Source organism: Rhinolophus sinicus, chromosome 17, assembly GCF_057876585.1.
Source record: "Rhinolophus sinicus isolate RSI-liver-muscle chromosome 17, RSI-T2T, whole genome shotgun sequence".
NCBI classification, from domain to species: domain Eukaryota; kingdom Metazoa; phylum Chordata; class Mammalia; order Chiroptera; family Rhinolophidae; genus Rhinolophus; species Rhinolophus sinicus.
Window position 1 is genome coordinate 161,386,530 of NC_142517.1, and position 23,539 is coordinate 161,410,068.

The window sequence follows — 23,539 nt, forward strand, 5'->3', positions numbered from 1 at the left end:
CCATCCCCTTTTAAAGGGGAAACAGGAAAGGTGAGCAAGAAACCACCAGCAAGTTTTGACAGCTGCTGAGGAAGACTAATGGATTTCTAAGGAAGCAGAGGCAGCAGCCATTTTAGTGGCATTTGCTGTATGAAAAATATATAGACACTGACATCTTCCCCACCACCCTCCCATCCTCGGCGTCTTGTCTCCCTTCACACTTCAGAGGCCCGAGGCGAGGGGTGGGGCTCAGGTTTCCGAGATGCAGCGGCCACCTGTCGCAGGTGGCCAGCCACTCAGTCACCACCTAGCCCCCTCCCCGCGGTAGGCGGGACCGCTGGATTCCCCACCCCCGGGCTCCGCAGTGCAGCGGCAGGAGGCGAGGGCCCTCCCTGTCCCCACGTCCCGCCCCTCTGGTCCCCTCCTTCCACCCAGCTCTGCAGGCCCCGAGCCGGCTGTTGCAGCCGCACGGGTTGCGGGTTGCGAGGCGGGCCGGGAGGAGCGGTCCGCGCGGCGGGCGAGGCAGAGGCAGAGCGAACGCGGGAGGTCGCTGCGGCCAGGGACACGCATACTGCTGCCCAACATGGTCGCTGCGCACGCTGCCCATTCTTCCTCCTCCGCCGAGTGGATCGCCTGCCTGGATAAAAGGTAGCTCGGGGAGGGCCCCCACTGGGCTGGGGCCCTGCGGTGCCACCCCTGCCGGGAGACCGCCGTGGGGACGGTCACCCAGAGCCGCAGCCCCATACCTGGGCGCAGCCTGCCTGGCTGCGGGGAAGAGGGTCCCCCAGGGGGGAGGGGGCTGAGGGGCCTCGTCCGGGATGTACGGGGACTAAGATCCCTCCTTCTCGTGGGGCATCACCTGCACGAAATTTTTACGTGAGGTGGAGAAAATGTAGTGCAGTGCGGGCGTGGGTGGGGGGGAGAGCGCCAGCCTCTCCAGCCCCCCGCCCCTCCCTCAGCTGTTCCTGCCTCCCCCTACCCACCGCCCTGAAACTCCAGGCTCAGCTTTCCGCTGGGGGTTATTTTCTCTTGGGATCAGCGGACAGAAGAATAGATTCATACCTTCGTCTAACTGTTCAGACCACTAGGAGTAAATGAAATTTAAGTTTTAAGGCGGGGTGGGGGGAAAGGCAGGTGCAAAGTAACATTCCTTTTTTGTTCCTGAAAGCAAAGTGTGAGGGACCCAGTGCTGTCAGGTGCCTTCTCAGCCTGTGCCCCCGCAATCACTTTTTCAAGGTCTGTGTTAGGAAGGTCACTCTGGAGACTGCTTTCCTCTTATTACTTGCTTCTCAGGAAAAGACCCTTACTCTAAAAAATCAAAACCATAAAGCATTTTAACTTCCCATGACAGCTCTATATAAGGAGGTGCTGTGTGTTACAACAGACTGTAAATGTTTCCAGGCTCTGGCAGCATAATTTTCTGTTAGTCCAGATTGTGGGTTTAGCGGTAAACATTACATACCGTAGTATGTTAGCAATTATAGTTCATTACCCTAATTAGAAGGTGATACATCTGAACTTTTAAGAACTGAGCAAGAAATCTTGCACAGTGAACTGCCTCTGCATTTCCGAGTTTGATGCAGCAGGGCAATGATTCATAGCTTGCGGTTATCTGCATGATATCTCTATATGCATTTGTGGGGAATATTTTGCACTCTGCCATATTGAGATTTTTACAATCAGCAGATTCGTAGCCAGATCAAACTTGAAAATCTTAAGTATGATGTGCTCTGCATACTCTACTATTATAAGCCTTTGTTGAAAAAAAATTAATTTGAGAAAAGCTAAATGTGGCTCATTTGAATAACTTTATATATCTGAAAATAATCTTTACTTTCAGTTATCACACAGTAGCAAGATTTTTTGGCAGGCAGTGCCCTATTTATGTCTAAAATGATATATACTAATATTAGAAGAGTTACGTGCAAGAAATAGTAAGAGAATTGAAGTGATGGTTAAATCATACAGAATGACGTATAAGGGAAGAGCCTGCTAATGTCATAAGTAATCTAAATTTAATAGTTTAGGAAAGGTGAATTATAAAAGAAGAGAAAATCAAGCCTCTTGTACTTAACCTATAAATAATAGTACTTCCTCATGAGTGAATTTTTAAGATAATAGATTCCATATTTCTATTTCCAGAAGTGCATGGCAGGCCATATTTGGAACAATCAGTAATTCACTAGAAACCCTTTAGTCAATAAGTACTCATAGCAAAATCATAGAGCAATAATAACACAAGTGGGCATGTTTGACTCCATCTTTTCATAATGTGTATCTGCCCAAATGGTTTTGTTTGGAGTGAATTTTTAGAACATAGTGCCACAATCTAATACCACCATTCATAATGGGGAGAAACTCTACCAGGGGACAAGAAACAACCCTCCACAAATACTGAGCCTACCATTCGTGGAGTGCAGGAGAATGGACAAATCAATAAGTTAAAGTTTTCAGGCCCAGAACTGTCACCAACTCTGACATGTTACTTTTATTTCCTGAGTGTCTGAAAAGCAAGATTAGAGCTGTCTGTCTTACTAAGGATTAGTGGATTGAATAGGGAAAAAAATGATGAAAGTTCTTTGAAACGCGTTAGGTGTCATGTAGGTATTGGTGTTGAGAACCTTGCATTTTCCATAGCATTGAAGCTAGAATTCAGTTTAGGACTGGCAATGTCATTGTAAGAGGGACTTGTTTTGAAGTTGCATTTTCACTTACATTATCTGTTAACTTTTTAGAGAAGGGTGAAGATTAAGGGTGCTGATGGGCTGGGAAAGCCCCCTGAAGTCCCTCCTTAGAAGTACACTGCCCTTAATATTTCTGAGAAATGCAATCTTGATGCCCTATTCCAGGCACTGTGTTGGGCCTTGGGGATGCAAGAAAAGAAAAAAAAAAAGATGAGAGTTGCTTATTGACTTGGGGGGTGAGTGAGGGTGGGTCAGCTACATAAACAACTAACCACAATGCAATAAGTGCTTTAATGGAGATGTATGAAGTGCTTTGGGAATGCAGAGGAAACAGTTGGCAGCTCTGCCAGGGATGCTTCCCACAAGTTCTTGCCTGGACCTTGGAGTTTGAGGGGAATTTTATCAGGTGGGGAATTTTATCAGGAAGGGAATTTGGGGAGGTCACACAAGGCAGAGGGAGCATTGTGAACAAAGACACACAGGAGTGGCATATAAATGCGCTAACGTCTTCCCAACCAACAGTCCTCTTGTGACCAAATCTAGAGTATAGGAAAATATGCTCTATTTTTCTAAACTTTTAATTATGGACATTTCCAGGCATACACAAAAAAAGAGGGAATGGTACATCGAACCCCTATGCATGACTTGGAGATATGATGCTGGGACCTTTTCCATAGCTGGGAAATGTAGTTTAGATAGATGCATCATACAGGTAGCAACTGTTGGAGACAGCTAGAAAAAGAGGGCCCAGAGGTTGGATTTAAGGAGATTTAAGGTAGAACAGCTGCAGGAGTAAAGAAGTATGCAATTAAAGAAACAAACAAAATGAGAAAAATAAAGCCTTAGAAGTGATTGTCAGGCGTGCCAGGAAAGTTATCATAGACAGGACAAATACTATATAAACTTGCATGTGGGAAAGGGGGTTGAAAAACATGTAGATACCTGGATTAGGATGAAGAAAGAAAATCCAAAGCTGCTTATGTATCAGGCATCCAAGTTCTTGGACGATGGTAGGGTTGAGGAGACAAGAGTGTACAACTACTAATCTTAGAAAGGCATTGAACAATTGGATAGATAAAAAGATTGAAAAAAAGTCTCAGCAGACATATTGCTAAAGCAAAACAAACCTACCACTATCTTATAGATCTTAAAATTCTTCCTGAGCAGGGATGGTAACTAGAAATGTATTACATAGTAGCCACTATTTCAGATTTAAGATATGTAAAATGTCTTTTGTTTATTTATTTATTTTTTTGGTGTGTTTACCATTGTTAATTTTTTTTTTTTTTTTTTCCCTTACCCGCCCACCTCACCTCTAACCAAGATGGCCAGAAACTGAGAAAAAACATAAACAGGGATGGCCACACAGGAAACATATGAAACACCTCCTGAAACTCAAAGATGTCTTTCAGGATCCCAACCCTATCACCAGAAACTTCTCTCATAGACCTGTAAGCTGTCAGTATATTGGCAAGAGCGTTGCACTGTTTGGGTCCAGTCAGGAGACAGAAACCACACAATAACATGCATAGAGAAAGTTTAAGAGAAATTATTAAGTCTAACAAGGAATTTGATTAATGAAAGTGTATTAGTCAGTGTTCTCCAGAGAAACAGAATATATAGGATAGAGAGAGGAAGACACTGGAAGATTTATTTTAAAGAATTGGCTCATCAGATTGTGGGGAGTACCATATACAAAATCTGTAGGGCTAGCCCATAGGCTGGAGATTCTGGTAAAGAGTTGACGTTGCAGTTTTGAATCTGAAGACTGACAACTCAGGCAGAATTCCTTCTTCTTCAGGAAAACCGACCATTGTTTAAGTTTAGTGAAAATGTTTTTACCATAGATTTTTGCCACCTGTGAATTTAAGAACCATTTATAAGTAATAATTCTTATGGTTGGTAAGGGAGTATTATAAAGGGACCACACATATTCACATATGAAGTGTGGTCAAACAATATGGTGAATGTTTAAATTAAAAAAAAAAAAATTTATTACAGTGAAAGACAGATTGCCATTAATCCCCCTCAAAATACTCACTCTTGCTTCGAACACACTTACCGTATCATTCTTGCCACTTTCTGAAGCAGTTCTGGAAGTCCTGTTTCATGAGTGTCTTTAGTTGCATTGTCATGGCTGCCTCGATGTCCTGACTCATTTTAACTTTGGGGAAGAGCCAGAAGTCGCACGGTACCAGATCCAGTGAATAAGGTGGATGAGGACACACCGTAATGTTTTTATTTGACAGAAATTGCCATACCAAAAGCTTTGTGTGACACAGAGCGTTGTCATGACGGAGGATGATTGACGGCACACTTTAAAACACACCTTCTGTCAACTGTGGCTCACACCTCACTGACCACACCGAACAAGTTGAAACTTGTCACACACTGTTACTAAGGTTCGATGTGCCGCTTCCCATATTGAAGATCCCTGCCTTTCCGTTGGATGGCACTGGGCGGCAGAATTCACCATATTTTGTGATCACAACGGGAAAGGCTCTGTGTCACACATCACTTTGGGTATACGGCAATTTCTGTCAAATAAAAACATCATGGTGTGTCCTCATCCACCCTATTCACCAGATCTGGCACCATGCGATTTCTGGCTCTTCCCCAAAGTCAAAATGACGAAAGGTAAACATTTTGAATCGATTTAGGACCTCAAGGCAGCCACGACAGTGCAACTAAAGACACTCATGAAAGAGGACTCCCAGACTGCTTCAGAAAGTGGCAAGAACAATGGGATAAGTGTGTTTGAAGTGGGGGTGGGGGGGTCTGTTTTGAGGGGGATTAATGGCAATGTGCCTTTTACTGTAATATATTTTTTAAAAATTTAAATAGTCACTGTATTTTTTTGTCACACCTCATATGCATAGTGAATGATCATCAATATTCATGAGTATGAAGCAAGAGATGGCAAATTATAGCCATGGGCCAGATCTGACAGTGTGTCTCCTGAGCTAAGAATGCTTTTTACATTTCTGAATGATTGGACATAAACCCAAAGACAATGAATATTTCAGGATTCAGTGTCCATAAGCAAAGTTTTATTGGAATATAGCTACACTCATTTTGGTTACATATTGTCTACAGCTACTTTCATGCTACCGTGGCAGGGTGGAGTAGCTGTAACCAGCAGAGACTGAGTGGTGATTACAAAGCTCCATAAGGATTTACTATGTGGATCTTTGAAGAAAAGTTTGCCGTCCCGTTTTATAGATGAAAGAATTACCTAAGTGACTGACAGAGAAACCACTGGAAATGAAAGAAATTGTCTTCATTTAGGAAGGAGTGCACAGTGTTTGGTTTCTTGTTTTTCCATAGCTGAGAGGGAGGTCCTCAGTTGATTAGCTCATTTGAGGACCACTTGTGATCACAGGCCAAAGCAGAAAATGAGGTTAACACGCTATGGATATGTTAAAAAAAAAATAAAAAAAAAATTGGTTGACGTCTTTCGAAACACCTGAGGAATTTTAAAAATTATTAATGTTTCATTTTAAAAATGCCCCTAACAGTGTCCTTGCATTTGACTTAATCCCCAAATAAATGTTGAGTTAGCTATTTTGATGTGATTGGCAGAGAGTGAAAGAAATCAAGGAACAAATTTGTTAAAAACCAAAATGCTTTGTAGCAGACATGGTGAGAGAGAATGACTAAGACATCAAAGAAGCATCAGACATGATCCCACCCCTGAGGAACAGAGAAGATCAAAGAAGCATGCAGAGCAGAAGATAGGCTGGGGAAGGCTGGCGTGTCCCCAGGCAAGTCCCAAGGGATGACATTACTCTGGTGAATTCTCAGCATTCAGGTCTGGTCTTGTAAGCTCTGAATCCTGATTTGTCAGCACATCAAGAATTAATACATTGTTCAGGGACAGATACATAGGCAGTAAACTCTCAGAGACTGTAAACATCAGAAAGACAGTTCATGAATTTGAAAATAATGTCAGAGAAGTGGACACACGTACTTTGGCTAATGCATTCCTTCTAGGCAAGCTGTATGGGAAACCCAGTTATTATGAGAAGTCCGTATTGTGCATTTACAATGAGAAGCAAAGCTGCCAGGAGATGAGGACACTTACAACTTTTGGCCAGCTCATTCTCTTCCTAGAGCGACAGAGCCCAGGAATTGAATTATAATTAGAAGATAGTTCTGGGAACACTTTCGGACACCTTGGCTGTTGCCTTTTCCAATTAGATGACCACTACATGTACTCCTATAGCACACTTTGCCCAACACCATCACCACACAAGTCAGACTCCATTGCAATTACTGATTTACTTTTTATTTTTGCATCACTCGATGTCAGTCCCTGTATTTTATTCATCCTTTAATCGCCAGCTTCAGTGCAATGCCCTGACATAGAAGGTGCTCATGGAATCAGGGTGAGAGCCAGATGCATCTTCCTCCTCACGGATGGAGTGGCATCTGCAACCTTGTAGGCATGTCCTTTCACTTGTCCCCTTTCCTATGGAAAGTGTGGGAGTGGGCACTGTCAACATCTGCCTCTGCTGTTCCTTCTGTGTGAATACTAATTTTTTTAAAAATGACATTGCATGCCTCTATTCTAATCTATCATTTAAAAATACTTTTATTACGGAAAATTTCAATATGTACAAAAATAAGAGAGACCAGTGTGATAATTCTGTTGTACCTCCCCCTCCTCCCTCCAACAATCATCAACTTGTAGCCAATCTTGTTCTATTCATACCCCAGTCACCTCCCACTACCCCCAGGATTATTTTGATGTAAATCACAGTCATAGTATTATTTTATCTGTAAATATTTCATTATATATCTCTAAAATGAGTCTAAAGGAGTCTTTATAAAGAAAACAGTATTGTTTTCACATATTAAAAATTTGACATTAGTTCCCTAATATAATTAAATATCCAGTCAGTGTTCAAATTTCTCCATTTATCTCATAACTTTCTTCTTTGTAGTTTGTAGCAGGATCCAAATCATGTCTTTAAGTCTTTAAAAAAATCTCTGTGTTCTCCTATCGCTCTCTTTTTCTTCCTTATAACAAGTTTGTTGAAGAAACACATATTTTTTTTTACAATCTGAATTTTAATTATACCCCATGGTGTCTTTTAATATGTCTGTTTGTCTCCCATATTTCCTGTAAATTTGTATTTGGATTTAGAGTTTGATCAGATTTAGATATGATTTTTTTGGTAACAATACTTCCCAGAAGTGGTATATACTTTCATCACGAGGCATGTAACATCAAGCGATCTCTTTTTGTGATGTTACCAATATATTTTTTAACAGATTTTATTTTTCAATTAAAATTGACATATAGTGTTATATTAGTTTCAGGTGTACAACACAGTGATTAGACATTTATATAATTTGAGAAGTGATCACCCCAATAAATCCAGTACCCATCTGACACCATACATAGTTATAATACTACTATATTTCCCAGGCTATACTGTACATCTTCATGACTACCAATTTGTACCTCTTAATCCCCTTCCCCCTTTCACCCTCCCCCCCAAACCCCCATCTAGCAACCATCAAAATGCTCTTTATATCTATGAGCTTGTTTCTGTTTGTTCATTTATCCTGTTCTCTAGATTCCACATATAAGTGAAATCATATATTTGTCTTTCTCTGTCTGACTTACTTCACACTGCACAATACTCTCTAGGTCCATCCATGTTGTTGCAGATGGCAGGTCATTCTTTTTTATTTTTTCATGCTTTTTTATGGCTGAGTAATATTCCATTATATATATATGTACCACCTCTTTATCCATTTATCCGTTGATGGGCACCCAAATTGCCTCCATATCTTAGCTATTGTAAACAATGCTGCAGTGAACATAAGGATGCACATGTTCCTCCAAAGTAGTGTTTTGGGTTTCCTCAGATAAATACACAGAAGTGGGACTACTGGGTCCTTCTTTGTCTCTTGTTATAGACTTCGTTTTAAAGTCCATTTTGTCTGGTATAAGTATTGCTACTACAGATTTTTTTTCCTTCCATTTTCATGAAATATCTTTTCCACCCTTTACTTTCAGTTTATATGTATCTTTTGATCTGAAGTGAGTCTCTTGTAGGCAGCATAAGTAAGGGTTTTGGTTTCTTATCCATTCATCAAATGCTTTTGTTTGAAGCATTTAATCCATTTGTATTGAAAGTAATTGTTGATAGATATGTAGTTATTGCCATTTTATTCATATTTTTGATCTTTTATTTTTCTTGAAGAAGTCCCTTCAACTGGTTTGGTAGTTATGAGCTCCTTTAGTTTTTTTCTTGTCTGGAAAGCTCTTTATCTCTCCTTCAATTTTAAATGATAGCTTTGCTGGGTAGAGTAATTTTGGTTGTAGTCCTTGCTTTTCATCACTTTGAATATTTTGTGCCAATCCCTTCTGGCCTGCCAAGTTTCTGTTGAGAAATCTGCTGACAGTCTTATGGGAGCTCCCTTGTAGATAACTGCTTTTCTCTTGTTCTTTTTAAAATTCTATCTTGTCTTAACTTTTGACATTTTAATTATGATATGTCTTGGTGTGGGCCTCTTTGGGTTCATCTTGTATGAGACTCTGCACTTCCTGTGCTTCTATGTCTATTTCCTTTGCCAGGTTAGGGAAGTTTTCTGTCATTATTCCTTCAAACAGGTTTTCAATTTCTTGCTCTCTTCTCCTTCTGGTACCCCTGTGTTGAAACACTTGATGTTGTCCCAAAGGCCCCTTAAACTATCCTCATTATTTTGGATCCTTTTTTCTTTTTACTGTTCTGATTGGGTGTTTTCTGCTATCTTATCTTCTAAATTGCTGATTCAATCCTCTGCTTCATCTAATCTACTATTGATTACCTCTAATGTATTTTTCATTTCCATTATTGTATTCTTTATTTCTGACTGGTTCTTTTTTATGTTTTTTTTTTAATCTCCATTTTAATGCTTCCTACCTCTTTGTTAACGTTCTCACTGAGATCACTGAGCACCCTTATAACCCATGCTTTGAACTCTGCATCTGGTAGATTGTTTATCTCCATTTTGTTTAGTTCTTTTTCTGGAGCTTTGTTCTTTTCTTTCATTTGGAACATGTTTCTTTGTCTTCCCATTTTGGCTATATCCCTGTGTTTGTTTCTATATATTAGACAGAGCTGCTATATCTCTCAGTCTTGGTAGAGTGGTCTTATGTACCGTGTTTCCCCGAAAATAAGACCTAGCCTGACAATCAGCTCTACTGCGTCTTTTGGAGAAAAAATTAATATAAGACCCGGTCTTATTTTACTATAATATAAGACCGGGTCTTATATAATATAATTAATATAATATAATATAATACAGGGTCTTATATTGATTTTTTGCTCCAAAAGACGCATTAAATCTGATTGTCTGGCTAGGTCTTATTTTCAGGGAAACACGGTAGTAGGTGTCCCATGGGACCAGTGACACAGTCTTCCTGGTCACCTGAGCTGGGTGCTTTAGGTGTGTCCCTTGTGTGGGTTGTGTGTGCCCTCCTGTTGTAGTTGAGCCTTCGTTGCTGTTAACATGTGAATGGAAGGGACTGACCTTCAGGCTGATTGATTGTGAGGACTGGCCATGACTGCAGTGGAGGAGCTGTTGTTCAGGGGGTTGATCCTATGGAGCAGGATTCACTTTAGCAGGGCTCTGGTTCCTGCCCAGTGTGTCTTTTTGGTGTGTCATTTGTGGAGGTGATTAGATGGTGTTCTGGTGTGGTCTGAAGCTGGCCACTGGGTGTGTTGGTTCTGGAGTCTCTTAGGAGGGGCTCTGTTTCAGGCCAAGGTTGGCTGCTGCCTGTGCCCTGCCTGGGGCTATTTGGTATGAGCTATAAAGTGATCTGCAGATGATTGCTACTTGTGCTGTGTGTGCTTAGAGGTTCCTGGGAGAGGCTAAACTGTGAACCAAGGCTAGCTGCCTCTAGTGCCAGACTTGGGACTGCTTAGCATGTGGTATGTGACATGCCAGGCCAGATGCTGCTTGTTTGGGGTTTGTGAACCTTTGAGAGACTTTTAGGAAATTAGCAATATTTTTAAAGTTTAATGCTTGGCAACTATCTTATCTGCAATTTCTTGGGAGACATCATACTATATCCCTGAATACATGGCAGCACATAGCATATATTTGTGGAGCAATTAGAGGACAACATAACCTAATATATAATCAGACTTAAATTTCGTGGTGCTGATTCTACCTGCCCTAGGATTTTTAGGACAGGCAAGTTTCAGCCAGGCTGGAATCCCTCAGATGGGAGGCACATGGAGGGGGGTGTACCCATGGAGCAATGGGCCAGAGAGAAGGGTGACTGGTCCACTACATGCTTTTCCCTGCAACATGGTCTCCTAAACACAGCCCTGGAACATGAAAGAGTCTTTAGATGAAAAATAGTCCTTAGCAAAGGAGATTTTGCCTGCTTGTATTACTTTGGGTTCCCCTAAATGGACCTCTGGCTCCTCCAATGAGGGTGGACTGGCAGATCCCTTTCAGTTCCAATTTCCTAGGAATTTATAAGATTTCATAGCCCCTTCCATAGTAGCTGCTTATTCTCCCAGACCACCTTCCCAGATCCAGGGCAGCTAGGTTTTCTTTAGTCAGATTTAAAACTATCTTCATGCATTTTGGACAGTGGATGTGAAGAGTGAGCTTTCCCTCCAGTATCTTCAATTCTCAGACAGATAGGAGACCACCTTGGGAGTACTAAAATACTGAGGAAAGAGAAAGAGGATAGAAATAACTGGGTGGGGAGGATGATGGAGAAAGTCTCAGCCAAACAGATGAAATCACACAAGCTGACTGGTTAGAATGGAGGCACCGGGGTACTGTGTTTACTCAGCTGAATCCATGTGCTTCCGCTGCAGAATAAGAAAAACAAAGTGCTGTTACTATCCTCCTTTCTCTTCACACGTGCTCTTTCTTGGAGCACCCATCCATTTTCTGTGCTTTAATTAAGCAGATTACTTAAACTCTGTATCTTTGGTTTATCTTTTAGACCAGATGCATTTTTGTCTCTGTTGGATATTTCCACATCAATGTCCCAATAATATTATGGAGCAGATATTGTTTTCCTTCACCTACCGCTGCTATAGAGGTTGGGAAAAAACTCTTGAGGCTAGGTGTCCATGTAACACAATTCTGCCCAATGAGACATAGCAGAAGTCTACTAGAGGCTTCCGGCAAAGTTTTTGCTTTACTAATAAAAGACACATGTATTTGATACCCACTTCTCTTATTTCTGCTTGGAATTACTACCCGAGACCTGGGCCTATGGTCACCATATTGTAATCTCACAAGGAAGGGCTGGGAAATACACAGACTCCTGTTCTGACTTTGTGCAGCTGCTGAATTTAGATCAATAGATGCCTACCTTCAGATTTTTTGTTTTGTGGAGAAAAAAACACACTCAAAGACACTACTCTTTGCTAGATTTTCTATCATTTGCTGTCAAAACTATGCGTAATCCAACAAGTCAATACTCAAGTTGTCGAAAACTGACTTTAACTCTCCTCTCCATTAGTTTCTCCTCTTTATTTTTCTATTTTATTAATGACTCTGCTACCCTCATTCTCAAAACTTTGATATTACCTGTGTCTTCCCTGTCCTGTGTTCCTTTTTATACCTAACCCGTCACCAAGTCTTCTCTTGGCCTTTATATTTTACTGCTTTATTTCAGGGCTTTATTTATCTGGATCTGGATCTTCTCATTGTTTTCTGCTTCCAATCTGGAATACATGGTGTCTGAAAGATCAGCTTTGTTTTCGGGTCAGCCAGATCTGGATTCAGATTCTGTTACCTCCACCCCTTAGCCATGTGACTTGACAAAGTTAAGTCACCTTAACTTCGAACCTCTCTTTCCAAATCGTCTGATGAGGCTCCAAGGACCTACTGTAATGGCTGTGTTCGTGGGCTAACGCAAGTATAGCTACATCTTCTTTAAGCAGAGAGCCTAGTATAGGGGTTAAGAGTTTGGGAGCCAGACTGTTCTAGTTTTGATTTTATTAATGGTGTAACTTTGGGCAAGTTATTCAGTTCTCATAGTTGTTTGGTCGATTCCTCAGGATTTTCTATATAGCGATCTTGTCTGTGAATACTAGAAGTTTTACTTATTCTTTTGGATCTTGATGTCTTTTCTTTTTCTTTTTCTTGCTTTATTGTATTGGCTAGAATTTCCAGAACAACGTTGAACAGAAGGAGTGAGAATAACTTCCTTGAATCAGAAAACTTTTTTTCCCCTCTATTTTTAAATTTCCTTTATTTTTAAAAAAGCTATGTGATGTTGATGTTATTTAAAAACAAACAAATACTTTTTGTAGCTATCATCTGGTGAGGAGTTTTCTTCGTGGGAAGTTTTTTGATGACAAATCCAATCTCTTTAGTAGATAGAGGATTACTCAGATTTTCTATTTCTTGTGTCAGTTCTGATAAGTTGTCTTACGGAGTTTTATCCATTTCATCTAAGTTATCAAGTTTGTTGGCATAGAGTTGTTCATAGTATTCATTCCCTATTATCCTTTTAATGTCTTTAGGATATGTAGTGATGTTCTCCTTCATACCTCATATTAGTAATTTGTATCTGCTCTGTTTTCTTCATCAGTCTTGTTAGGAGCTTCTCAATTTTGTTAATCTTTGAAAAGAATCAACTTTTAGTTGATTTTCTTTATGGTTTGAGAAATTCATTGATATCTGCTTCCCCCTTCCTGCTCTCCCTTATTGTACTTACTTTGGGTTTAACTCGCTCTTCTTTTTCTGGCTTCTTAAAATGGAAATTTAGATAATCAATTTTTTTTCTCTTTTCTAATATGAGCATTAATGCTATGATTTCTTAGAAGGAAGAAATCCTTAAGAAGGAAGCACAGTTATTCAGTATTCAGTGTTTACAAACAAAAGCTATTTTTTCCAGAGAAGAATAATTAAGCTGATACTGGGATCTGTTAGCCTCATGGAGAAGATACTGTGCAAGTGACGAACCATATCTCAACAGTGAATTCAGGAATGGGTTTCATAGGACTCTCAATATATCTTAATAGCATAATGCTAAAGAGACATTAAAGGAGAGTATTTCTCCAAGGGGGCCAACATGATGGAAAGTTTTCTGATTGAATCCCAGGGTATATTTTAGGGTATTTTAGAATTGGATGGATTACTTTTATTTCAAGAAAACCTTCATAAATATTGTTTTCCACATGTGAGCTATTAATAATTATTAAAATTGGGCAGCAATGACTTTCAAGTAATATTTTCCAATAGATACGTGGAGTGCTGCTATTCTGTGTTGTTGGCTAAATAAAGAGTAATGTGACTTTGGACTCAGCCAAACTGGGGGGAAATTACATCCTCATTTGATAACCAGAGATGTATGTTTTAATGGTGGTCCAGCCTTTCTCTGTGAGGATGTGGGGGCAAGGATTTATTCTGAAGAAGGAGTGTTGGTGCCACTCTAACAAATGGTGATCAAGAGTCCATAGGTTATGTCACAGAGCATGGCCCCTATAATTGTTACCAAGGTAACCAAGAAATGTGTGTCAGTTGTACCTAAGCAACCTTAAAATGTTTAGCTTTGAGTAATATAATTTTCTGAAAAACCTTTCATGGAATAAAATTGTAAAATGTAAGCTTATCAGGTAGGATGACTTGATCAATAGGATTATTACGTGTAAATTGGTCAAAAGTTCAAGAATCTCTCATTTATTTAAATAAACGGGGAAATAATATTTAAAGGCCCTTAGAAAAGACTTAATTTTTAGACATGTTGAAAACAAGTAGAAAAGACCTTTGATGGGAAGCAGACATTACTTGGAACTTAAAATTTTGATTCTTGATTTTGTACATTAAATTTTAATTCTGTTAAAACCCCAAATGAAGGCATAAATGTCTTGCCTGGTGTTCAGGCTCTGCAGCCTTATTCTTCTAGTCATTGATTAGTTACTTATTGAGCATGTTGCAGAAAAAGTTGAGTTCTTGAATCTTACACGTTTTCTTTATCAACTCTTTAAACAAACTTTTGGGATATAAGAAAGTTCTACCTTCAGCGTCCCTTGCCTCTCCTTTACTCACTCTACTCTCGTCTCTTTCTCCCTGCCTCATGCTCTTTTCCTCCATCCTCAGCCTAGACATCTGTAGGAAAAGGATCAGATCTTGGTCATCTACTTTCCTTCAGTTTGTTCGTTCATTCATTCATTCATTCACTCATTTATTCAGAGATTTTACTCTCTGTTTTCTATGTGCCAGACACTTTTGGTCGGGAAGGTTAGTGTGAAGAACTGAAAAGGCCCCTAACCTCATGAATTTAAATGCTAGTTGGGAAGACATAAATTATTTCAGTTAGTCCTTCAAAAACTACTTATTGAGTAACTACTATTCCATGTGGTAAGGAATACGGTGGGGAACAAAACAGGAAATGTTAGGTGGTAATAAATGCTAGGAGGCCAAAAGTAGAAGGATGTGCACTGATGGAGTAGGGGGACAGACAAATCCATACTACAGTGTCAGAGAGTGATAAGACCAATGCAAGAAAACAAAGTGGAAAAAAGGAGAAGAAACTGAAGGGTGGTCTTATTTTAGAGAACGTGTCTAAATCTTTCTGCAGAAGTAACATTTGATCAAAGTCCTTAAGTGAACTGAGAGGTATGAATTTAAATCAGTGTTATTCACACTTTTCTAAATCGGCAGATGAGATATTTTAGAGAACATGGGGGGCTGGTGCCTGCTGTGAGGACATGGGCTGAATAAATAGGGTACCATCCTTTTGTTTGTTTAGCCAGGTTAGTGTTTATCGATGATGAATTTGGCACGACTGTGGGGCAGTGTTCTTTAATACAGCCATCTCAAATAAATGTGCCAAAGCAAGAAAATGGTCCAGGATACCTAGAAACTCCAACAAGTCCTCACTTTGAGCATTTGTTCATTATCTTTGACAAAATTTTTCTATTATTACTTCACCATCTGCCTTTTGATAATGTTTTTATATTGAATTCATATTCTCCTCATCAACTCATTAAATGATATGGCAATGTGTTTATAAATTTTTTCATGTCAAAAATTGAAGACAATTTGAGAACAGTTAAGTCTCTGTGGAGATGTTACTGTACCATGCATGCAGCAGACTCATTGTGAATATTCCCTGGTGGAATTTAAAGATCGGACTTGGAGAGTTAGAGCTATTCTAGTCAGTAACCAGGTTTTACATTTTATTTACCGAAAACAGTTTAAATATGTAGACCAGGAGTCCCCGTTTCATTATCCAGGTCATCAGAGCATAAATAGGGGGGCTCTTTATTGATACAAAAGGATGCAATTACAGAAAATACCAATGGGATTGTATAATAAGGCAGCTTGCTATAGAAGGCAGATCTCCGAAGCGTGGCCACACTTGGGTGGCATCTGGTTGACTGGGAATACAATTTTATTGTATTCCCATCTCATGGGAATAATGCACACCTCATCTCCTTGTGCATTATCAGTCTGTGACTGCACCTTATCTGTTCCTTGATTGAATTTTATGTTATCTCTGTTGCTTTGCTTCTTACCTTTTTAGCACTTCATTGGGTATTTACCAGAACACTTTTAGAGGTTCATTTTAGAATTCAACACTCAACAGATTATGGATATTAAAGTAAAAGTCATTAGAAAAACCTTTGTGTTTAGATGATTAATTTTTTTGTTTGTTTCTATCATTAGGAGGCCTAACCCTAAATATCCAAATTGCCCAAGTGAGCAAGAAAACTGCTCCTCAGAGGAACTTACAGAAATCAAGTGAACATTACTTAGGCCTGGTATCTGTTGTTTTGGGTTATCTGAAATAGAATCATAAAGTAGTCAATTGCAAAATTGAAGTAATTTTAAAATATGTATATTTTATTCAACACCTTTTAAAGAAAGAGTGTAAGTACTGGGGAGAACAGAGAGTGGACAGTTATAAAATAAACCATAAGATGGAATGATTTAAAAAGTGCTGGAAAATTGTCTGAAAGGGAGCTTCTCTTTTTTCCATTTTAGTTGAGCTAAACTTGAGTTTTTTCTTTTATTCATTGATGTTTCTTTTATTTATCACCTACTATTGATTTTTGTCTGTCTGTAAAGAGTTTTGCAGTCAAATTCTGCCATGTAAGAATGCCTCTCCAAATAGGATAGCATTTGAATCTATTTCTTTTGTGTCTGGGCAGGCTGCACAGGCATAAAATTGATTTTATGTGCTGAAATCTACTTATTTCTCTAATTATATAGCAGGAACTTTATTGATGGGAGTTTTACCTCAGAATTTATTTTGAAGGAATTTAAAACAATTTTTAAAAATGAGTAATAAAGGAAATTATAGGGGAAAAGAAAAACATTTTTAAAAAAGCTCACTGATGTTTAGATGCTAAAACAGTTATTGGAGACAGCAGCACGACTCTTGGAAGTGACACATGACATAGTAGCTACCACCGCAACCCTTCCTCATCTCTTGGGTTGTGAGAGCTCTTGCTGGCTTGCAGCTGAGAGCTGACAATGTCACACCCCCTACTTCCTTCTGAGAGTGTTACAAGTAGACATGTATTTACATGTCTTTCTCCTCCCCAGAAGGAAATGATAGGAGCTTGTGAAAAATAATGGACTATGATGTAAACTTTATTTTAATTGGGACCAAACCAAAGAATTTCTGGCTTATGCTTGCTGTATTCCTACAAACCCTGTCACTGGGAATAAATGGCCATAAAATTTTAGTGTGTTTTCTTACAGTATTTTTTTCTCCTATTTGAGTTCATACTTTAAGACTTCATGTCTCTTAAAATTAACATTGTAGGATAATCATTTTCCTAGGTTATTAAAAATTATTTGTAAATTTTTTTTTTTTTGGCTGAAATCATTTGGCTCCTATGGGTTAAGTTTTTCCTTGTTGTTGGACAATTAAGACATTTAAAAATGATTGTTGCTGTTACCGATACTGCTATAAACTTTTATATTAAGTTTTTCCTGTTTTAGTTTACTTCCTTTAGGATAGAGATATCTATAGAACTAAAATTAGTTCATGTGTGTGAAGAGATTTAAGATTTTGGCACACATCTTCAAATAACTTTTCATCAAGACAGTAAGACAGCTGCTGTTATTTATGTTTTTCAAATGAGGAAACAAGTTTGAAAAAGTTAAATTATTGGTCCAGGGTCACACAGCTTGTAAGTGCCAGGCACCAAAATGGGATAAACCCCATTCCTTTTTCACTATAACAGTGTTTCAAGTATGTTCCTTGGAATATTAAGGGAAAAAAAGGCTCATAAAAAATTGGGGAAATGTCAAGTTAAAATTAAGTGAAATCTTTCTCAAAAGTCCTCAGAGCCCTGGACGTCACCACAAAGACGATCTGTGGCTGTAGACCACAGGAGAACTGTGTGCTCCAGTCCCCCTCCCGCAGCCCTCTGCTGTCTTACTTCCCTCCACCCCTCCTCCCTGCACACTGTTTGGATACTCAAGTGCCCCAGGGTTGCCAGCATGGCGGTCTCCTCTGACTCTCACCCTTAACACTGCACTTCCCACTCTGAGTGAGCTTCTAGGGGCCGTTGTAAGGAGCCATTGTCAACCCACTTGATTTGGCCAGGTATCCCTATGGTTGTGTCTAGTCTCCCTCTCTGTCCAGTCTCTTTGGGTTGATGTTTCTTCCCTGAACACTGCCTTGTACTTGTCTCAGAGGCCAGTCTCCTAAAGAGGACAGGTAGGACAGACACGTTGGCCCACACCTGGTAGGGCACTGCCCGATACTTCTCTATCTTGCATCTGTTTCTTCAGAGCCTCACAGTCACAAACTTCCTCACCATTGATAAAGTATCTTGAGCTAATGTGTTAAAGTTTAATGTGCTGTGCCTGACGGAAATGTTTGTGTTTTAATAAAGGACTCCTAGAGGTGTCAAAGCCTTAACCCAAAGGAAAGCAGGATGAAACTTACACAATAAGAATATCTGCCTGGTGGCTCTTTCGAGTCACATGGTACAGATGTGTGCCTTCTAACCAAGCCCTAATCCTACTACACCTACCTAGGACATACCGCTTCTAAGCATTTTGACCAAGTCAAGAGTGTCTTTGTACATAGTTTCTAAATTATAAGCACATCAAGTTACCTAGAATGCTGAAAACATGCTGAAACCTTTCATTTGATCATGCGACTCTGTTTTAGAATACAAGACTAATTTCTGGATACACAACAATAAACAAATGGCTGAAAGCCGAACTGTATAGTTATGTACATGACTCTAGTTATCCAACATCATAGAGAAGTTAAATTCATACAAATATATCCCAATTAATCCTCCAAACTTGATGTAATTTAATAATTCTGGTAGAAATGGTATTTATAAAGCACACTGAGTATCATTTTCCTTTTACTTTGTGATTGAGGCTCAGTGTATTGAACATAAAGTAATATCCTGGGTTATAATATGGTAATTTTGAAGTATGTGGATGATCTGTTTCAACACCAAATGACCTCGGTATTGCTTTTTTTTTTTAAAGTTCTGCTTATTTTTGTTTTATTTGCCTGACTCTTCTCTACTGCCCAGAAGCTGTCGCTCCTAGCTTGCTGCCCTCTAAATGTCTGTCCTGTCTGTTTCTCTTGCATGAACATAGTGTCTGCTTCTAATCCTTTGGACTTAGAATCCAGGTTAACCAAGTTTATTGCAGCTGTGTGTGTAATATGACTGCATGCATTTTGTCCCTGAGGATTCCTCTTCTGATTAAAGTGTATGAATTTCAGTTTTAGTATATTAAGGCCTTCCTTTTGGTCATACAAAGCCTTGTAAACTTAATTGCTACATTATCTTACTTCTATGATTTTTTTTCTTAATAACTGAGATTTCCAGATAAATATCCTCTGAATAGTTGAGGCATTACTGTAATAAGATTAATTCCTTTTTTGAAAAATATTTACCGAGCACTTAGGAAACACTTTCTGATGATTAAAATTCTTCACTGAGTAAAACAGAAAATTCCTGCTCTCCTAGAGTTTACAGTCTAACAGAGGAAATAGATAAAAGATAATAGACATATAAAGAAATGTTACATGTTATGTTTGAAAGTAATATGTGTTGTGGTGGGGGGGACCCAACCAAAACAAGTAGAGTCCAGTAAAATATTAGGGGTGCCAATGGTCGTGGTAAAGACTGTAATATTAAATAAGTCGGTCAGAATATGGTTCCTTGGGGAAGTGTGATTTAAGCAGAGAGGTGAGGGACTTAACCAAGCATAGATTTAGGATAGGAATATCCTGGCACAGGAACAGCCAGTGCAAAGACCCTGGAGTTTTTGCATGTATGGATTGCTCAAGGGGCAAGATTGTGCCTAGAATGAAGTGACAATGGAAAGATTAGGAAAGGAAGTCAGACAGAGAATGAGGGCAAACCCATATTAGGGACCTGGCGACTGTTATAAAGGCCTTGGCTTTTACTCTGAGTGAAATAGGAAGCCACTAAAAGGTTTTAAGCAGAGGAATGGCATCGCCTGACTTATGTTTTTACAAGATCACTATGATAGCCATGTTGAGAAGATGCTGTGGGGAAGGGACGCATGTGGGGAAGGGAGACCAAGTAGGAAGCTATTGTAATGACAGGTGAAAGACGATGGTGGCTTGGATCAGAGTGACAGCAGGGGAGATGGTGAGAAGAAGTAGAATACATTTTGGAGGTAGAATCAATAGGACTTGCTGGTGAATTGCATGTGGGAATGTGTGAGAAAGAGTAGTCAAGGATAATTCTAAGGGTTTTGGGCCTGGGCAATTGGAAAGGTCATGAGGCCATTTGTTTTGATGGGGAAGGCTAGAGATAGGACATGTCTGAAGGGAATGAGTTCAATTTTGGACATGCTGAGTTTGAGATTAGACATTCAATTAGAGATGTTGAGTAGAAAATTGGATATGTGACTCTGAAGTTTGGAAGAACAGGCTGAGTTGGAGATATAAGTTTGGGAATTCTATACATAGATGATATTTAAAACCATGAGGTTAGAGAGCATCAAGGAAGTGAGTGTGAAAGAGAACCAAGGATTGAGCTCTGCCATCCTTCAACAGGAGTTCAGGGGGAGGAGGTGTAACTAGCAAGAGAAGCTATGTAGGAGTGACCAGTGACATAGGAGGAAAACAAGGGAATGTGGAACATGTCTTGAAAGGCAAATGAAGATGTTTCTAAATATTCAGATCATATCATGTTGACAAAACTTCAGGAAGAAGACCACAATCTGGGTTTGCATTTGAAGTTTTATATCTTACAGATGCCATAGCTAATAGGTCTACTTTTCCATCCTGGTTAGCTGTTAGGTGGGTTGTAGACTCTGTTCTACATCTTGGAATGCTATGAGGAAGACAGCAGGACTGAAAACAAAAAGAAATATTTCACATACAAGGTGCAGGGCAATGCATAACCTGTGGCTTTAAACTAGAATGAGATCATCCACCTAAAATGTGTGTAAATGGGAAAGTCCAGGTATAGAAAAATGGAAAATCAAGGTATTGAGGTGCAGAGGGCAAGAGGTGGGATGAATGAATACAATTATGGAAACATAGGGTGTTATTTCTCCATAACAGATGGAGAGAAGAACAGGGAGTCAACATCACCGTGATAAATACTGAACAGCAAGGAAGCAAACTATCACAGCTGAAGCATGAGGGCTGCTGTGAAACTCAGAAGTGATATTATCAATAAAGTCAGAGTTGGCAAGTGATTAACAAATAAACAACATATGGCTCGTTGGTTGCCATGTCCCTGGAAACATCTCTCAGGAAATAATGTGCCTCTGTAAATGAGTTTCTGGTTGGTGCACATTTGCTTTTGATACATATGGCAGTTGTGAAATTGTAACTACCCAGTTTACCTAAGGAAAAATGCTGCTAAAAAGACAACTGTAGACTTCTGGTTTTGGACAAATGGAGTTAATTCTCCCCATTTCTCCTACTAAATACAACTATGAACCCTGGACATTACATATGAAACAAACAGAAAAAAAATTCTGAAAGGTGGAGAGAAGTAGACAGATTGGCTTGGGATTTCTCTCTGAAGAGTGACATAGCAGTGAGTTCCTTTAGTTTTCTTTTTGCTTTATATATCCCAGACTGGATGCTGGGATGCATAGCAACCCAGAAATTGCAATGGGCACAAACAAACAAAATGCCTCAAGAAAAGCCTGCTCTCTTGAGGACAAGCAAAGAGGCAGCCTAGCAAGGTGGAAAACTTTGAGATAATAACTGCTCTATTTTATCCAAACACCACAGAGAACACGACCAGCTCAATTCTACCTCCATCAGCAAAGACTGAGTATAGAGCCTAAAATTTCCCCCTTGCCTCATTGTAATGAAGCAACCCTTTCCACCTAGATTTTAACTCAGCTATCATAAAATTGCTTCAGTGAACAATTATGAACATACTTGAAACAAAGGGAAAAAAAATAGAATATCTAAGCAAAAAATAGAAAGCCTTAGCAAGGAAATACAAGAAATAAACAAGAACCAAAGGGAAATTTAAAAACTGAAAAATAAAATAACTAAAATTAAAATCTCAGTGGATGGCTGAACAACAGAATGGACATGATAGAGGAGAGAATCAGTGAACTTGAAGATAAAACAATAGAAATTACCCAGTTTGAACACAGAGAAAATAGACTGAAGAAAAGGAACAGAGACATGGGGCCTGTGGGACTATAACAAAAGATCTAATAATACTCATGTCCATTGGAGTCCTGGAAGGTGAGGAGAAAGAGAGTGGTGCAGAAAAAGTACTAGAAGAAATGATGGCTGAAAATTCACCAAATTTGGCAAAAGAAACCTACAGCCTGCAAGCAGCTGAACCCTAAACAGGATAAACCCAAAGAAATACATGCCATGATAATCAAACTTCTGAAAATTAAAGACAAAGAAAAAATACTTATAAGCAGCAAGAGAAAAATGGTACATCACCTATAAGGTAAAAACAATTAGAATGACAGTGGATTTCTCATCAGAAACCATGAAGCCCAGAATGAAGTGGAACAACATTTTTCAAGCACTGAAAAAAAACTGTCAACACAGAGTTCTATACCCAGTGAAAACAGCCTTCAGGAATGAAGGGGGAAATTAAGATATTCTGAGATAAAGGAAAACAAAGAGGATTTGTCATTAGCTGATCTACTCTAAAAGAATGGCTAAAGGAAGCTGAGAAAAGAAGAAATCTTAGACTATCAGGAAGGAAGAAGGAACAATGTAAATAGTAAAAATATGAAGCAGAGGAGAGAAAGGAGATTGAATTAAAGTGCATAGCCTGCAAAACAGAAGTGCTCAAGGAGATCAGTGAATATTAGGATTATACCTCTCAATGCAGTTGCCCTCTTGTTTCCACCATCTTTGCAAAGCACACGGCTTTCTCCTATGAGCCAGAACTCCATCTTTTAACTGCCATCTCAAAATGCTCTTGCACTATCCACTTGGGGTACAAGAATGATGTTAAATGATGAGTTTGTATAGCCTTTTCTGTTTCCTGTCTTGTATCCAGCAGTTCTCCCTCTTCAGTAATCCAGCCACTCCACACATAAGCTCACCTATTGAGTTATAGACTGCCCTCACCTGGGCCCCGCTGTTTCTTCTCCCAGACTGTGAGGAAGGTCACACCTTCATCACTGTGAACTACATTCTTCATGGAATCCAAAAAGTGGTTAAAAAAATATCTTTGGCCAAGGGACATCCCTTCCATTCAGCCCTTTCTCACTCTGCCACTTCTGCTGGTAATTATTAATTATCTGGGATTTTTGGAATCTGAGAGGCTGAATTTGTCTATATAAAGAGGCCTTCTATCTGAGACTGGGGCTCCCCTTAGAGACAGAGGATTGAAGAAGAGGTAGCCAACAATGGACACTCCCAGCTGGTGACAACACCATCTTCCCCTGGCTTCAGGCTTCCCATATCCCTATCTTGCATT

At 39.4% G+C, this 23,539-nt stretch overlaps 1 protein-coding gene across 2 annotated transcripts in view; it reads left to right on the top strand.

Annotated features, from left to right (window-relative positions):
* Positions 1–346: 346 nt before the first annotated feature.
* RAPGEF4 (Rap guanine nucleotide exchange factor 4) overlaps positions 347–23,539 on the top strand; it is a 277,773-nt gene continuing 254,580 nt past the window's right edge. The window contains exon 1 of one of the 2 annotated variants that reach the window (XM_019727445.3): positions 347–627. In XM_019727445.3, coding sequence (XP_019583004.3) covers positions 563–627 — 65 coding nt within the window. In that variant the 5' untranslated portion in view covers positions 347–562. The remainder of the gene's footprint in view (positions 628–23,539) is intronic. The other variant, XM_019727446.3, reaches the window with a different exon arrangement.